Source organism: Oculina patagonica, chromosome 5, assembly GCF_052425735.1.
Source record: "Oculina patagonica isolate OP01 chromosome 5, crgOcupat, whole genome shotgun sequence".
In the NCBI taxonomy this organism is placed as follows: Eukaryota; Metazoa; Cnidaria; class Anthozoa; order Scleractinia; family Oculinidae; genus Oculina; species Oculina patagonica.
This window is the reverse complement of record NC_135762.1, coordinates 1335501-1348890: the sequence shown is the minus strand read 5'-3', so window position 1 is coordinate 1348890 and position 13390 is coordinate 1335501. Positions and strand designations below refer to the sequence as shown.

At 39.1% G+C, this 13390-nt stretch overlaps 1 protein-coding gene and 1 pseudogene across 1 annotated transcript; both read right to left on the bottom strand.

Moving 5' to 3' along the window:
* On the bottom strand, positions 1-6313 carry LOC144654638 (nuclear receptor subfamily 2 group F member 1-B-like). The gene is made up of 4 exons (XM_078514835.1): positions 6068-6313; positions 5352-5633; positions 1085-1753; positions 1-271 (listed from the first exon to the last, which is right to left on the bottom strand). Exons 1-4 carry the CDS (start codon positions 6075-6077, stop codon positions 21-23), a joined length of 1212 nt encoding a protein of 403 aa, XP_078370961.1. The 5' UTR covers positions 6078-6313; the 3' UTR covers positions 1-20.
* Positions 6314-12063: 5750 nt separating this feature from the next.
* Positions 12064-12636, bottom strand: LOC144654138 (2-oxo-4-hydroxy-4-carboxy-5-ureidoimidazoline decarboxylase pseudogene; annotated as a pseudogene).
* Positions 12637-13390: the final 754 nt, after the last annotated feature.

Genomic DNA, 13390 nt, shown 5'->3' with positions numbered 1-13390 from the left:
TTTGACAGGGTATTTTAATATTAAAATGACAGTGAGTTAGAAATTATATTGTTCATTATGCTCTCGATCCTGACAGTTCCAATCAAAGGAGAAAAGAACAATTCCTCAGCAGCTCGCTGAGTCAACATTCGTGTGGCAGGAAGTCGAAGAAGTATCTTGGCAAATCGTTCAGGGCTGCATGGATGTTGTTTTTCAACATAAAGCTTGAGAGCGCAGTGTGCCTTTTCTTGGAGCCTTTCAACTTGCTTAGGATTCTTCAGACTCGAGCAATCTGTACGAAAAGACAGATAAGAAAAATGTCAATAACAATGTTAAAAATAAGACAGTTTTTCCCAGGGGGGACTCCCCAATAAAAATGACAGGGGTGCTCGCTGGGAAATTTCAGAAACACTCCTAAAAGGTACCAGAATCTCATTCTATGGGCATGGCCCAAATTCATTTTCAATCTGAAGAGGTACCAATTCTAAAAAAACAAATTAACTGGCACTGACAATTTGATGACTGGAAATTATTTCTCGTTCCTGTCATATTTCAGATCAATGAACTAAAAGGTATTGTGTCAACTCTAGCAGAGGTTACTTTAGGTTTTAACACCCTAAGATGAGAACCAATCCACAAATTTTACCCCTAAAAGGTACGATGAGCACCCTCAACCCTCAACCTGTACAGTTGAATCCTGGACCCCCAATAACTCGAACCTCCCACTAACTTGAACCATTTTTTGATCTCCCTCAAGGCCACTTTTAACTTATTTTACCCTCGATAACTCAAATCCCCAATAGTGCAAGCCAGTTTTTCACTCCCCTTGAAGCTTCAACATATCAGGATTCAAATGTAGGTTACAATGAAGGTAATTGACTACATTCGGGCCTAGAGGCCCATCAGGCCAGAGCTTACCCTGATTTCCATAGCATTATGCAACTACATCTAGAATGCTAGTCCATTGGTTTTTTATTTTACCCCAAATATTAAATGTGCCAGTACCCAACCCTGGGTTGAGGGAGTTGGCACTATGAGAGTTAAGTGTCTTGCCCTACAGTACTTTCAACAAAGATAAAAGAAAGACCACATGATGTGTACATACCGGAATTGAAAAGTACAATTGCCTTGAGTAATGCATACTCCACAGAATCCAACTCAAGCTTCTCAAGACTGAACAACAAGTCCTTCACACTCATTATCCTCTCAAGCATGCTCGGCTCTTTTGGCAACACTGGCGATTTGTGATCTTCGCTGCTCTCACTGCGTTCCATTTGAACTGCGGCAAGTGTCAACAACGGCGACAAGGGGAAAGAACTAGAGCACTGTGCAACTCCAAGCATGAAAAGGTCTGACCATGTACTTTGTAGCAAGACTAGTTGATCTGTATTTTCCAGACTGCGAAAGGCCTGAATGCTTCGTGCCCAATCAACTGTAAGGAACAGAAGACGAGTGGCAATTTCATAAACATATTCCATTGATAAGGAAGACACGCCAAGGGTTGGAGGATTGAGTTTAAACTGGAGATGTTCAGAGCTTATGATGCAATCATACTGGTCTGTGGGAAGAAAACCAGGAAGTGATATGTGAGAAGGGCTTGTCGGGGATGAAACTGACATTCTGTTTGGTGTGAGAGGTTGTACTTCTGGCTTATCCTGGTGAACTGGATAAACAGAATGATGCTGATCAGGAGACAAACTTGCAGCTCTCGGGTGGTTTTCATTTGTGCCATTCTCCATGCGTTTTGTAATAGGCTTTCTTTCACACTGCACAGCTGGGGAAAAGAGAATTAAAGCAAGAACTGAAGACATTGTACAGTTACACTAAACACTAGCTTATATTAGCAAGTCACCACACTATTAAGAGCAAGATGACTCGGGTACTTTAGCAAGGAGTCCTCCTGAGTCACACAAATGGCTTATGGCAAAATATTCATTGCTATCCAGGGCTCGAGACTAACGGTAGCCAACTAGCCAAAGGCTACTAAAATTTAGGTTTTGGCTACCAGGTTTAGCATTCCTACTAGCCATTTGGCTAGTGAAAAACTCGGAAAAGTCAACTGTTCTTGATAGAAATCAATATACCTGACTAGTGAAAAATTACTTTTGGCTAGTAAAATCTGACATGTCACTAGCCAGTAAACCAGTGAGTTAAAAAGTTAGTCTCAAGCCCTGCTATCCATAACCCCTTATATTTTCACTTTTTCTACCAATTAACTATGCTAAATAAAGTGAGACCTGATAATTAAATGCCACTCCATATCCATGTAACTAAGCCCCCCATCCCACAAAACAATTTATAAGTTCGCTGACTTAGCAACCACCGATCTACTGATTGTGTGGTTGACCCAAACATATATAACCTGCCACTCAGAAGGTCACTGGAGATTCCAAGGCAGTGGCCTAGTGTGGGGTCTAAAAGGCCAAAACTTTTTAAGGAAAGTATGAGGCTAAACTGAAATTTCTGGAAGGGTGTGGTGGAGGGCAGTTTCAAACCAAAAACCATTCCGGCTGTGGGGGAACACTCGGAAATTTTCTGGAACAACACATTATTAGCCCCCTGTTGTACATGTAGGGCTTGTGTCTTTTCTTAATTTTATGCGGTATGCTCAGAGACTTATGACATTCATCGTGACTGCATGTGTTTCCTGTTTCATATAATTTGTCATGTTTAGAGATTTGTTCCTTATATTTGCAGCACTCTTACAAGTATGCACATAAAGTTTTTCAGATGCAAAATCCTTTCCTATACAAGCCTGTGCCAAAAATAAGCCAAACAAAAACAATGTTGTGAACAAAATATATAAGCCCCAGGATTTACACCAGATATTACTTTATTCTACCTTGGCTTTTCTCTGTTGAAAAGCACACAACTCTCAATTTTTTGTCATTTTGCTGATTTAAATGAATTACCGTATTTATTCGAATAAACGCTGCATCATAATGAGGTGTTTACTTGAGGGCGGCATTTATTTATATATTTGCGCTAAAATGCAGCCTTTATTCGAGGGCGGCGTTTAATCGAGGGCGGCGTTTATTTAAAATTCAATTTATTTCTTGCAAATAATAGCATGGTATCTGAACATTTGAACTACAAAAAACAGGAACATGTTGTAGTGCTGGTCTCAAAAGTCATTTTCAATTTCTTAAAACATTGTTACAATCAAGGAAAATAATTATTTCAGGCTTGCTCAAGCTTGATAATTACTGGATTTGCTTATTGAGTCTATTATTTGAATAAACGCTGCATCATGATGAGGCGTTATTTGAGGGCGGCATTTATTTATATTTTTGCGCTAAAATGCGGCGTTTATTCGAGGGCAGCTTTTAATCGAGGGCAGCGTTTAATCGAATAAATACGGTATTTCAAAATAACAATTTATTCTCCCCGAGAATTCAGAGAGGGTAGCAAAGGGATTATTAAATTAGACCGTTGTGCATGAAAATAGGCCAAAAATTCAACTGTGACGTGTGAAAATAGCTAGAAAAGACAAGTAATTCGTGAATTCTGCTGTTTCAAGTATACGTGTGCGAGAAACTGGATCACAATCCCCGCTTTGGTACCCACTTCAGAGAAACATAAATTTTTGATACATGCATTGTGCTGCACTTTTCTTTTCAAGAGACTAATAAGACCCTGATGCTTGACCCATTAGCCATCACTTATGCAACTAATAAGCTGCTCTACTCTGAACATCACCTGTCAGTGTTCACCAACACGTGTTGCTTGCATATACATGTAGTTATTTTCATGTACTTATTGTTATGTAACATCTAGTATCAGAGATTGACCTTTCAGTCAACCGCATAAACATTATCCTCCAAAACAGGTGTTTATTTTTATCATGTTGTGTCATTTATGAAACGGTGTAAACAACCCAATGGACGGGATTTAGGAATTGAAGCATAACTGAACTTGGGCAGTTATCACGAAAGTTGGAAATAAAATTATTCAGCTCAGTGTGTGAAACCTAATAGCAAGAAACACATATTTATACAACGAGCCTACAAGATATACCCGTTAATAAATATAGTCATTTCAGTCTTCAATTTTTTTTTTCATTTTAAATTCTCCAAAACAAGCCTTGTTATAATTTATTGACACGTGTTCAGGGATATTGTCACTGTTCCTCAGGCAGAAAAACACATGCAACATGTGAGCAACTGTCATGATGTTTGTGTCTTACATGTGACTGTTATGTAAATTTGGACCCTAGCCTGTAGAACTCTGACTGTTATGTAACATTTAAACCCTGCAGAATTTTGTTTAAATTGCACAAGGCAAAGAGTTTTCTGCAGCAGCACAGAAATTAATTACTGCAGTAAGTTTTAAAAGTAGCCCACAGGCTGATGTCGCTTGGATGGGTTCTTTAAATCTACAACACTTTTCTGTAAGACACTTCTTAGGTTCGTGACTCGCTCGCGCAGAAGAAGAAACACTCACGCAACGCTAACACGTGCGGAAATGTTCTGGGCTTCAAACAAACTTATGGCCTTACACGTGATTATGCAAATTAGCCTATGACACAAAAGTAGTTTTGACAAAACCCGATGAAAATATTCTTCCTTTAAAGCAAAAACGTAAAAACAGCTATAAAACATTTCGCTTTACTCGCTAAATATTGCAATTTTGAAGAGCTATTAATATTTTGAGTCAATAAAAAGAAAATTTCAATGAAAACCTCATGCAAACCGATCAGAACACGTGAATACCTTACCACCGGCCACGAGAATTAGGGCTGTAACATTTCAAAGTTGGCGTGATTTTTTGGCTTTTGAATTTTGATTTACCAAAGAACGTCCTCGGCACGAGGAACGATAGAATCTCAATTCTCGAACCTCAACTTCTCGAATTTCCCGGTAACTCGAACAAAAAGTCGTTTCCATTGACCGCTGCTCTCAGTCAGTCAAACACTAGATTTCCGAAACCTATTTTCGCTTCCCTTGGAGATTCAAAAAATCGGAATTCCACTGTAACAGCCCTATAGATGGTGTTGGCCTGGAAAAATTTGAACTTTTCTCCTTTGAATTACAGTTCTGAATCATGCCAGGCATTATATAAAATTTTTCGACCCTGCGTTCCGTAGTTGAGTGAGTCGTTTCTTGTTAATTTTTGACAATTTACCCTGAAAATAAAATCACTGTCAAACTTCAACTTGTTTCATTTTTCTTATCTTTAACAAAATAAAATGACTATTTACATGTAACGCTTTCTAAGGGCCGAATCGCACGAAAGCCTTCATTAATACTTCAAGAGTTTTTTCGTTCGTCAAACTCAGTCAATCTTTGAGGTCAGGGAATTGTGCCAGTGCTGACGTTGGGCAAAGCAGAAAATACTGTTAATATATAACTCCTTAAATTAAAATCAGTTACCTTCCTTTTTCATGCCCATGGTAAGACATTTGTTCAGTCGACATCTTTGGCACCGATTTCTGTGGATTTTATCAACTGGGCAAGCTTCATTCCCCTGGCAACTGTAGTTCAGATTTTTTCGCACGCTCCTCTTGAAAAAACCCTTGCAGCCTTCACAAGCCACAATGCCGTAATGTTTTCCAGTACCACGGTCTCCACAAACAAGGCAGTCTCCCCATACTTGTTTTAAAGCTGTGTTTGAAAGAACTGGGCTGCGCCGAAAAAAATCACTCCTGAACGACTCTGCATATTAAAAATCAAAACCGAAACGTGAATTTTGTAATTTTACTGATACCTACACGAGTGTGCGGTATAGTATGAGAGAGAGCTGGCGTTGGTGAAAGGCGAACAATTATTTCATTAAATCTTCAAAAGAATCAGGTATATTCATTAGAAAAATTACCCTGAGCTTGAAATTTTCAGTCATTGCATTATTAACGTTTTTACTGTCATGAAACTGTTCACACTGGTGTGAAAATATTTAAGGAAATGGCACAGCATTCCAGTCATCAAGGCAAAACACCAGCGAAAATGTAAACAAGAATCTTTTTTCTGTTACACTACACACATAAACGCGAATTCCAAAATAATAAAAAAATTGGTTTTGAAATAAATTACGAGGAACGTTCGAGGGACAGAAAGGCGAATAATTCGCTGATTATCGTCGCTAAACTTACCGGCGGTCATAGTTCACCAACTCGCTGAAATACGAACTAAATGAATGAATTCCCGCCAACGTTCACTTTCGCCCCACTTCACAACAACGATTGAGGACGATTTGAGGAAATATTCCGCGTGTCGACGCAGCCGGCCAAACAGAAAATTGCTGACGGACGAACTACCTGTGCAACTTTCGTTCACATCTGTTGTCCTTGGCCTTTTGTAGATCGAACACGCTTTTACCTTTCACTGCACTTGAAGGTCATCGCGCGTGAGGACAAAGGCTACAGTTGTTCATTACTATTGAGCGTTCTGATTGGCTGAGTGAAAACAATTCACACCAATCACGAGAGGGTTTAGGTGCGGTCACGGTCGCAGTCACGACATTTCACGGGAAGCTTTAATCGAGAAAACGTGAGTCGACACGTGTTTTGAAACACAGACTCCCGCCAAATACCGCACCGGAAAATTCCGAAAACAATGCAACCCCACCGAAAGAAAGCCCCCACGGCACAATCAGCTTTCAAATGTCGACCGCAAAAAAATCCTTCTAATTGAAAGGGCCCTATAATATTGTTTTGGTCGTTAGAATATATATGCTCTGATTAGGCAAAGAGACAAAATATCTTGATTCAAGTTTACACCCATGGTAAATCAGATCTTTCAAAACTTTTACACACAACAGCCGGATAACACCGGTGTTTTAATATAGACCTGCCGACAAAAGCCGTGCCGCGATCGGCGCCGTGCTAAAGCGAAACTTTCACAAGTCAGTTGAATTTTAATAGTTCCGGAATAGTTCTCACGGCCGTACGGCGTTTGAAACGGGCCAAAGGATGTACAACTGAAATTCGTTCTTGGGCGTCAGGCTTTCTCCGTTAGGGCCAGTAGTGAGTAAGATAAATAGAGGCCTATAATACAGTCAGAGCGCGAACTCGGAGAGCAAAGCGCGGACAAAGAAGTAGTTCAGATGCTTGAGTCCTTGTAGAACTTTCGAGAACTTGTTTTGTGTCTCACTGACCGACATTATCGGTTTAGAAATTTTACTAACCGGTGCGTTATTCAAGTTGTACGCATGTATATCCCTTTCAAACGACAACAAGACTTTCCAACCCGATATTAATAATCCCCTTCATATCCCACAAGAATCAGAACACCAGAAAATCGTTTAAAACAAATATAAGCCCAGTTCTAATAAAACCCGCAAAGGTTCTGGATATCCCGCATGGGTATCTTTTCAGTACTTCTGGATCTAGCCTGTGAGGCTGACGTTTGGGAAATTTACGCGCGGCGAAGAGGCTACAGCGAGCGGCGCCTATCCAGGGTCACCTCCCCGCCGTATCGCCTAGCTCGTGGAAGCGCTCTTCACTTCTCGCGCGTGTGACCGTAGTTGAGCCAGCTCGCAGGCTATCCTGTATCAGGCCCTACTGTCCTTACTTAGTGCCTTGCGTCGACTTGTGCTTTTCAAAAACAAAATATTATGTAGTGTTAATTTTTTTCTCCCGGTTCCCACCATTTTAGACAAACATACACTCGTGGGCAGAACTATTACATAACAGCGTTTTCTTTATTTACGTTGTTCGCCCTACGGCCGCGGTCAAGAGATCTAAATATAGTAAATAAAAATTCCGCGACCGAATATCTGAAAACACCACTGTTTTCATGCACACATTCGTTTCGAAGTGATGACTTCGCATAAAGAGTTGAAAAAAAAAGCTTAGAAAGCGCTCTTCCATTTTGTCACGCATAGGATGTAAGACGCGGAATGGTCAGGTAAGAAATCCCAAGTTGCCAACTCTAGCTAATTCTGATTGACTATCAGGTGCTTACACACGAGGGATATGTTGCAGCGACATGTAGCAGCGTAGCCTGTGAGCAGGCTCTCTTATCTTTTTTCGAGCGCCGAACACGCGAATCCGCGAGTGCCAACCGGGCGCCAGTTTTGGGAGTGAAGTAAGGCGCTGGGCGACCGAAACTCGCGCCTTCGGCGCTCGAAGAGAGATTCACCGTTGCACCCGAATAGAGAGTCTGCTCACAGGCTTAAGTAGCAGCGACAAAAATATGTGTAGTTCACACCATTATCTCTGTTTACACTGTGGAGACATGTAGCGGCCGGGACGTGTAGCGGGGACATGTAGCAGCGACAAAATCACAATATGTACACACAAAAATAAAATGTAGCGGGAACATGTCAAAGGAACGTTAACTTGTCGCAGCGACGCGTACCCTTGTTTGTGCTGATAATTTCATGCAACACGAATTTTGCGGCAATTTTGTTTCTGCGGCATGTTACACAGAGTTCAGTTCGTTCAATTTCGGATCGGAGGGACATGTCGCAAGCACAAAATGTTGCAGGGATTCTCGTGTGGACGGTTTTGCAACATGTCCCTGTAGCAAAATTAAGCAATAACGGCGGCGACACCGATGCAGTAGTTAACATCTAGGAAAAAAATTAATCTAAGTCTATTAAATAAATAATATATTTTTAGTTTAAATGAAAGTTTACTTTTTTACTTTTATTTTTTAACAGTCTTCATCAAAACCGATCAAAAGCGATCTCGGCCATATTTTCAGAGGAAAGATCCACAGAAACTTTTGTCACTGAACAATGATTGGTGACAGTCATAGAAACTGTTACAGAAAGTCAAGGAAGGAAATTGATTTAAAGGAGTTCCACGGTACGCAAGATCGGCCAAAGAGTAGTCGATTAACAAAATAAGATCTATTTCAGTATCAATTTTGCAAAAAGAATTGCTTCATTTTCGTTTTAAAGGTTTTTAAAGATGCAGAGCATATGATAGTCTTTGGTATTTCATTCCAGATGTTAATTATCTTTTCCGGCCCTAGTGGAGTATTTCCCATAGTTTGTTCTGTTAAATGTCTTGTGAAACTGCTTTGATCCTCTAGTATTATAGCTATGCACTTTAGAGTTCTCTATGCAGAAGTCTTCAAAATAAGGTGGATTTGCTAGTAAGGCTGAAACTGATTGAGGCGATAAGTAGATCATTTATTTGGTGTATATTCAAAATATCTAGTTTCTTAAAACGTTGAAGGGATGGTGCAGTGTATGATGAAAAGGTTATTAGTCTTAATATTTTCTTCTGTAATTTAAACAACTTTTCCAACCGCGTTGGATAAGTCAGTAGCCCATACGATGTTTCCATAATAAAGGTATGGGTATATTAAACTATAGTACAACATTCTCAGGAGTGGTTGACTAATGTAAAAGCGAATTCTACAAAACACACCTGTAGTTGTTATGATCTTTTTAGTGACATAATCGATATGGTTTTCCACGTCAGGTGTTGGTCAATTATGATTCCCAGAAATTTGGTGTGTTCAACCCACTGTAGCATCTCGTTGTTTAATTTTAGACTCATATGTTTTTTCAGTTTCCTTTTATGAGATTTGAAAATAATAAAATTTGATTTTTTTACATTTAGAGTTAGTTTATTTAGCATTAGCCATTCTTGGACATGAGCTAATTCCTCATTTAATAACAATTCTAGTTCTTCTAGCAGGTCTTTACCTGAACAAAAAAGATGAGTATCATCAGCAAATAGAATAGTAGATAGTTTACTGGTTGAGTCGGTAAGGTCGTTGATGTATATTAAAAATAGTAACGGTCCAAGAATAGATCCTTGTGGGACCCCACAAGTAATTATCTTTTCTTTTTGACCTTATGTTATTATATTTAACAATTTGTTTTCTGTTGGAAAGATTATCTTTGATCCAAGCATGACATTTGCCACGAATACCATAGAAATAAAGTTTTTTTAGAAGGATATTATGATTTACCGTGTCAAATGCTTTTGATAAATCAAGAAATATCCCTACTGTGAATTCGTTATTTTCAATGGCTTTTGTTATCTTATCGACAAGTTCAATTATCAGAATTATCGCATGATTAGTAGAACTTTTACTTCGAAATCCATACTAACGATCAGTAAATATTCCATTTTTATTTATATAGTCAGTCAGTCTTTTATGCATTAGTTTTTCAAGTATTTCTTAGAAAAAAATGGAAGTACGGAGATCGGTCTATAATTCGAAAATACATTTTTTTCGGATGCCTTATACACTGGTGTTATCAATGCTACTTTAAGATCATTTGGGATTTCACCGGTAGAAAATGTCAGATTAAAAATGTGAGTTAATGGAACAGATACTTAAAGAGCCACATATTTTATAACTTTGCTTCTAATTTCATCAATACCACAACTAGATTCTCATTCTAGTTTATCTATTTTTAAAACGGGCTATTGAAGTTGCTACTTGGGGGTCGATTCATTATGCCAACGATAATATTTTTACATTTTTCATTTAATATTTCAATAAACAGAAATTCAGTATTGCTATTGTTCTCTTCATTGACTAGATCATTTCGTAATTTGATTTTAATATAATCCCTAGTAAAAATACAAATCCCCCCTCCACCTTTATTTTGCCTGTTAACTTTAGTTAAGTTTTACCCAGGGATTTTAAAATTGTCACCATACATATCATTTAACCAAGTTTCAGTACGCGCAATTATTGAGAATTTATGGGTTAACAAATGTAAGTAATTTAACAACGCGTCAAACTTATTTCTTATACTTCTAATATTTAAATGTAAAAAAGATAACTTGTTCTCAGTCAGTTGTCTTTTTGCGACTAAACTATTAAATCAGTCAGGTGATGTGTAGAATTGAGATGTAGAATTTGGTACTATATCTCTGTCATTGATATTCTCCTGGACTTCTAGTAGATCATGTTGATATGGGCTAAACACAATACCGTAGAATTCCGGTTATAAGCCCTGGGCTTATACAACTTCGTAAGGGTTTTTGGGTGGGCTTATAAGCGGAGGGGCTTATATTCGGGAGGGCTTATAAGCGGAAGGAAAAAAACGTTTCGAAACGAGCTTCGGGAGTGTTGTTCGAAATACGTTTTTAAGTTAAAAACGCACAAAAAGCAACATTTAGCCCTGTTCAATACTGTCATCCGGTAGAGGGGGGCTTATATCCGGGGGGGGGGGCTTATAACCGGATGTATTTTTTTGTTTTTCCAGGTTGATGGGCCTATAACCGGGGGAGCTTATAAGCGGGGGGGCTTATAACCGGAATTTTACGGTATTTTCTATCCTGCTTTGGTCAATTAAGTAAAGATATTCCATTTTCGGATGTTTCAAGAAAGCTGTCTATCTGTGCAAGACAGATTTGTTAAACGTAAACAATGCCTATTATTATGATAATAGTTATTGCAGATGTTGCATGCTATCGACCTTTGATCTTGGGTTATTTCGCAATCGCAAAAATTACATGATTTACTCTCGTTAGTAACAGTGATTTAGGTTAAAATATCAAATAATATATACATAACTAAGGTTTTAGTTTGTTAGAATAAGGATCTCTAAATTAAATGACGATTTAATCCAGACTTAGCTTGGTCCAGTGACATTCATCCGATTTAGAATCAACTCTTCGTTGGCTGATGTTCCCCTGTAGCGCTGGCCATTTATATAAAGTTTGTCTTTAATAAGTTTTACAGTGTGTCCTTCATTTTTTGCTTTTTTCATCTTTCCATCACTGCATTAAGTTTTATTTTCCGCCATTCCCAGTAATTATGTTTTACAAATGAGTAAATCCCGACCTAAACGGCAACGCAAGTATCCACTTGCGTCCACTTGCGTCTTGCGTGCATGCACTTGCGTTGACTTGCGTTCACTTTGGTAAAGATCAAATTTGCATTTAAGTTAACGCAATTTTTTCCCCATTTGCCCACCCATCGCAAGTCAACGCATTTTTGTAGTCTATTTCAAATACTAAATTCAGCACTTCATAACATTTTAAATGACTTTTTGCAATCTTGCAACTTAACTTGCGTGTCCGTTTGGCCACCCAACGCAAGTCTGTACGCAAGTTGAACTTGCGGCTACTTGCGTCCACTTGCGTTAGCGTTTGGTCGAGGCTTCTTTACTTAAGGGATGCTATATTGGGAAGTTCAGTCCTCACGAAGAAAACTTGCGTCCACACAGGCGGATATGAGGCAACTGGAGATCACTAGAGTTTTGAGCTTTCGCATTCAACCAAATCTTTCATCCTCAACAACATGATCTTTTTCACTTCTTCAATCCCACACTTTAACTCTTCATCGCCATTGTTGTTCAGACGTGCTCTGATCTGCCCCATAACGGCATCTTTCTTGTTCAAACGAGCGCAAATAACAAAGGGAAAGCCAAACTTCTCTTTGTATAGTCGGGTATAATGTTTCAATTGCTGAATGTCCTTGATGTTCAGTGTTCGGATACCGGCTTCTGTCTGCTCTTTCTGGGATTCACATGATAAAGATTCCCAGCGGACAACCAGATCAAGGTAGCAACGCAAAATCGCTGCTTTTCCATCGTTGGGGAGATTGTCAATAAACTGGCACATCGCTGCCGCGAAACTGGTAAAGGACGAGAAAGGCCTTTTAGTACACACCGCGGCCGCACAAAGCGGTGTCTTCTCAACAACATTGCCAAACGTTAAGATAAAGTCATTATAGTCAAGCTCGTTGACAGCGCGGATTCTAAGTTTAGAAGTCATAGGACTGAAAACGGTGTCTTGTCCAGTGCTAAAACTGTTAATGTAATGGTAGCTATTTGTCGGTTACTACCTGGAAACCTAAGTCCCGTTTCTATCGAAACGAAACTCTTTCAATCTTGCCGCGCATAAAAATAATTTCCAATTACGTGAAGATCAAAATTCGGCCGCTTTTGGTCCCGAGTGTTGGATCTTACACCTGACCTGTTTTGGTCCCTTAGGAATCTCCGTAAGAGTTTGGGTGTCAGTTAGCATCGGATTACATCACACAGATAGCATAAGCATTTTTGTTTACTTTATATTCAAATTTTCAGCGTCGTTAACCGTCAGTTTCATCTTGGTGTTCACCGTATTGTACGAGCGCAGATTTCTGCAGTTTTCGCCTGTTGTTTCTACAGAGTGACATTTCGCAGCCACAGCGCCAGAAAAATGTGAGTATTATGTTTTCGCCTGTTTGCTCGCTACTTGTTAATTTGTGTTTCATAGTTTTTTGTTTATGTTGTTTTTCAGTTTAAACCTCAACCATGATTTCAACCTCAAGTTTGATTAAACTTCTTCGAACTGTTTGAAAGTTTATTATTGCTGTGTCTGGTCGCGAACTGGATACGCGTTCAGAGGCCGCGGAGCGTTTTGAAACGGGGTGCTAAGACTTTCCCAAAACCAAAAATACTATGCAGGTTTTCAGATTTGAAGCAACTCTTTTCCGTTCTAGCAACTTTTTGTTTTCTGGGCAGTTTCTTGACCGAAGATTTCCGAAGATTCTCTGATCGTTGTTCG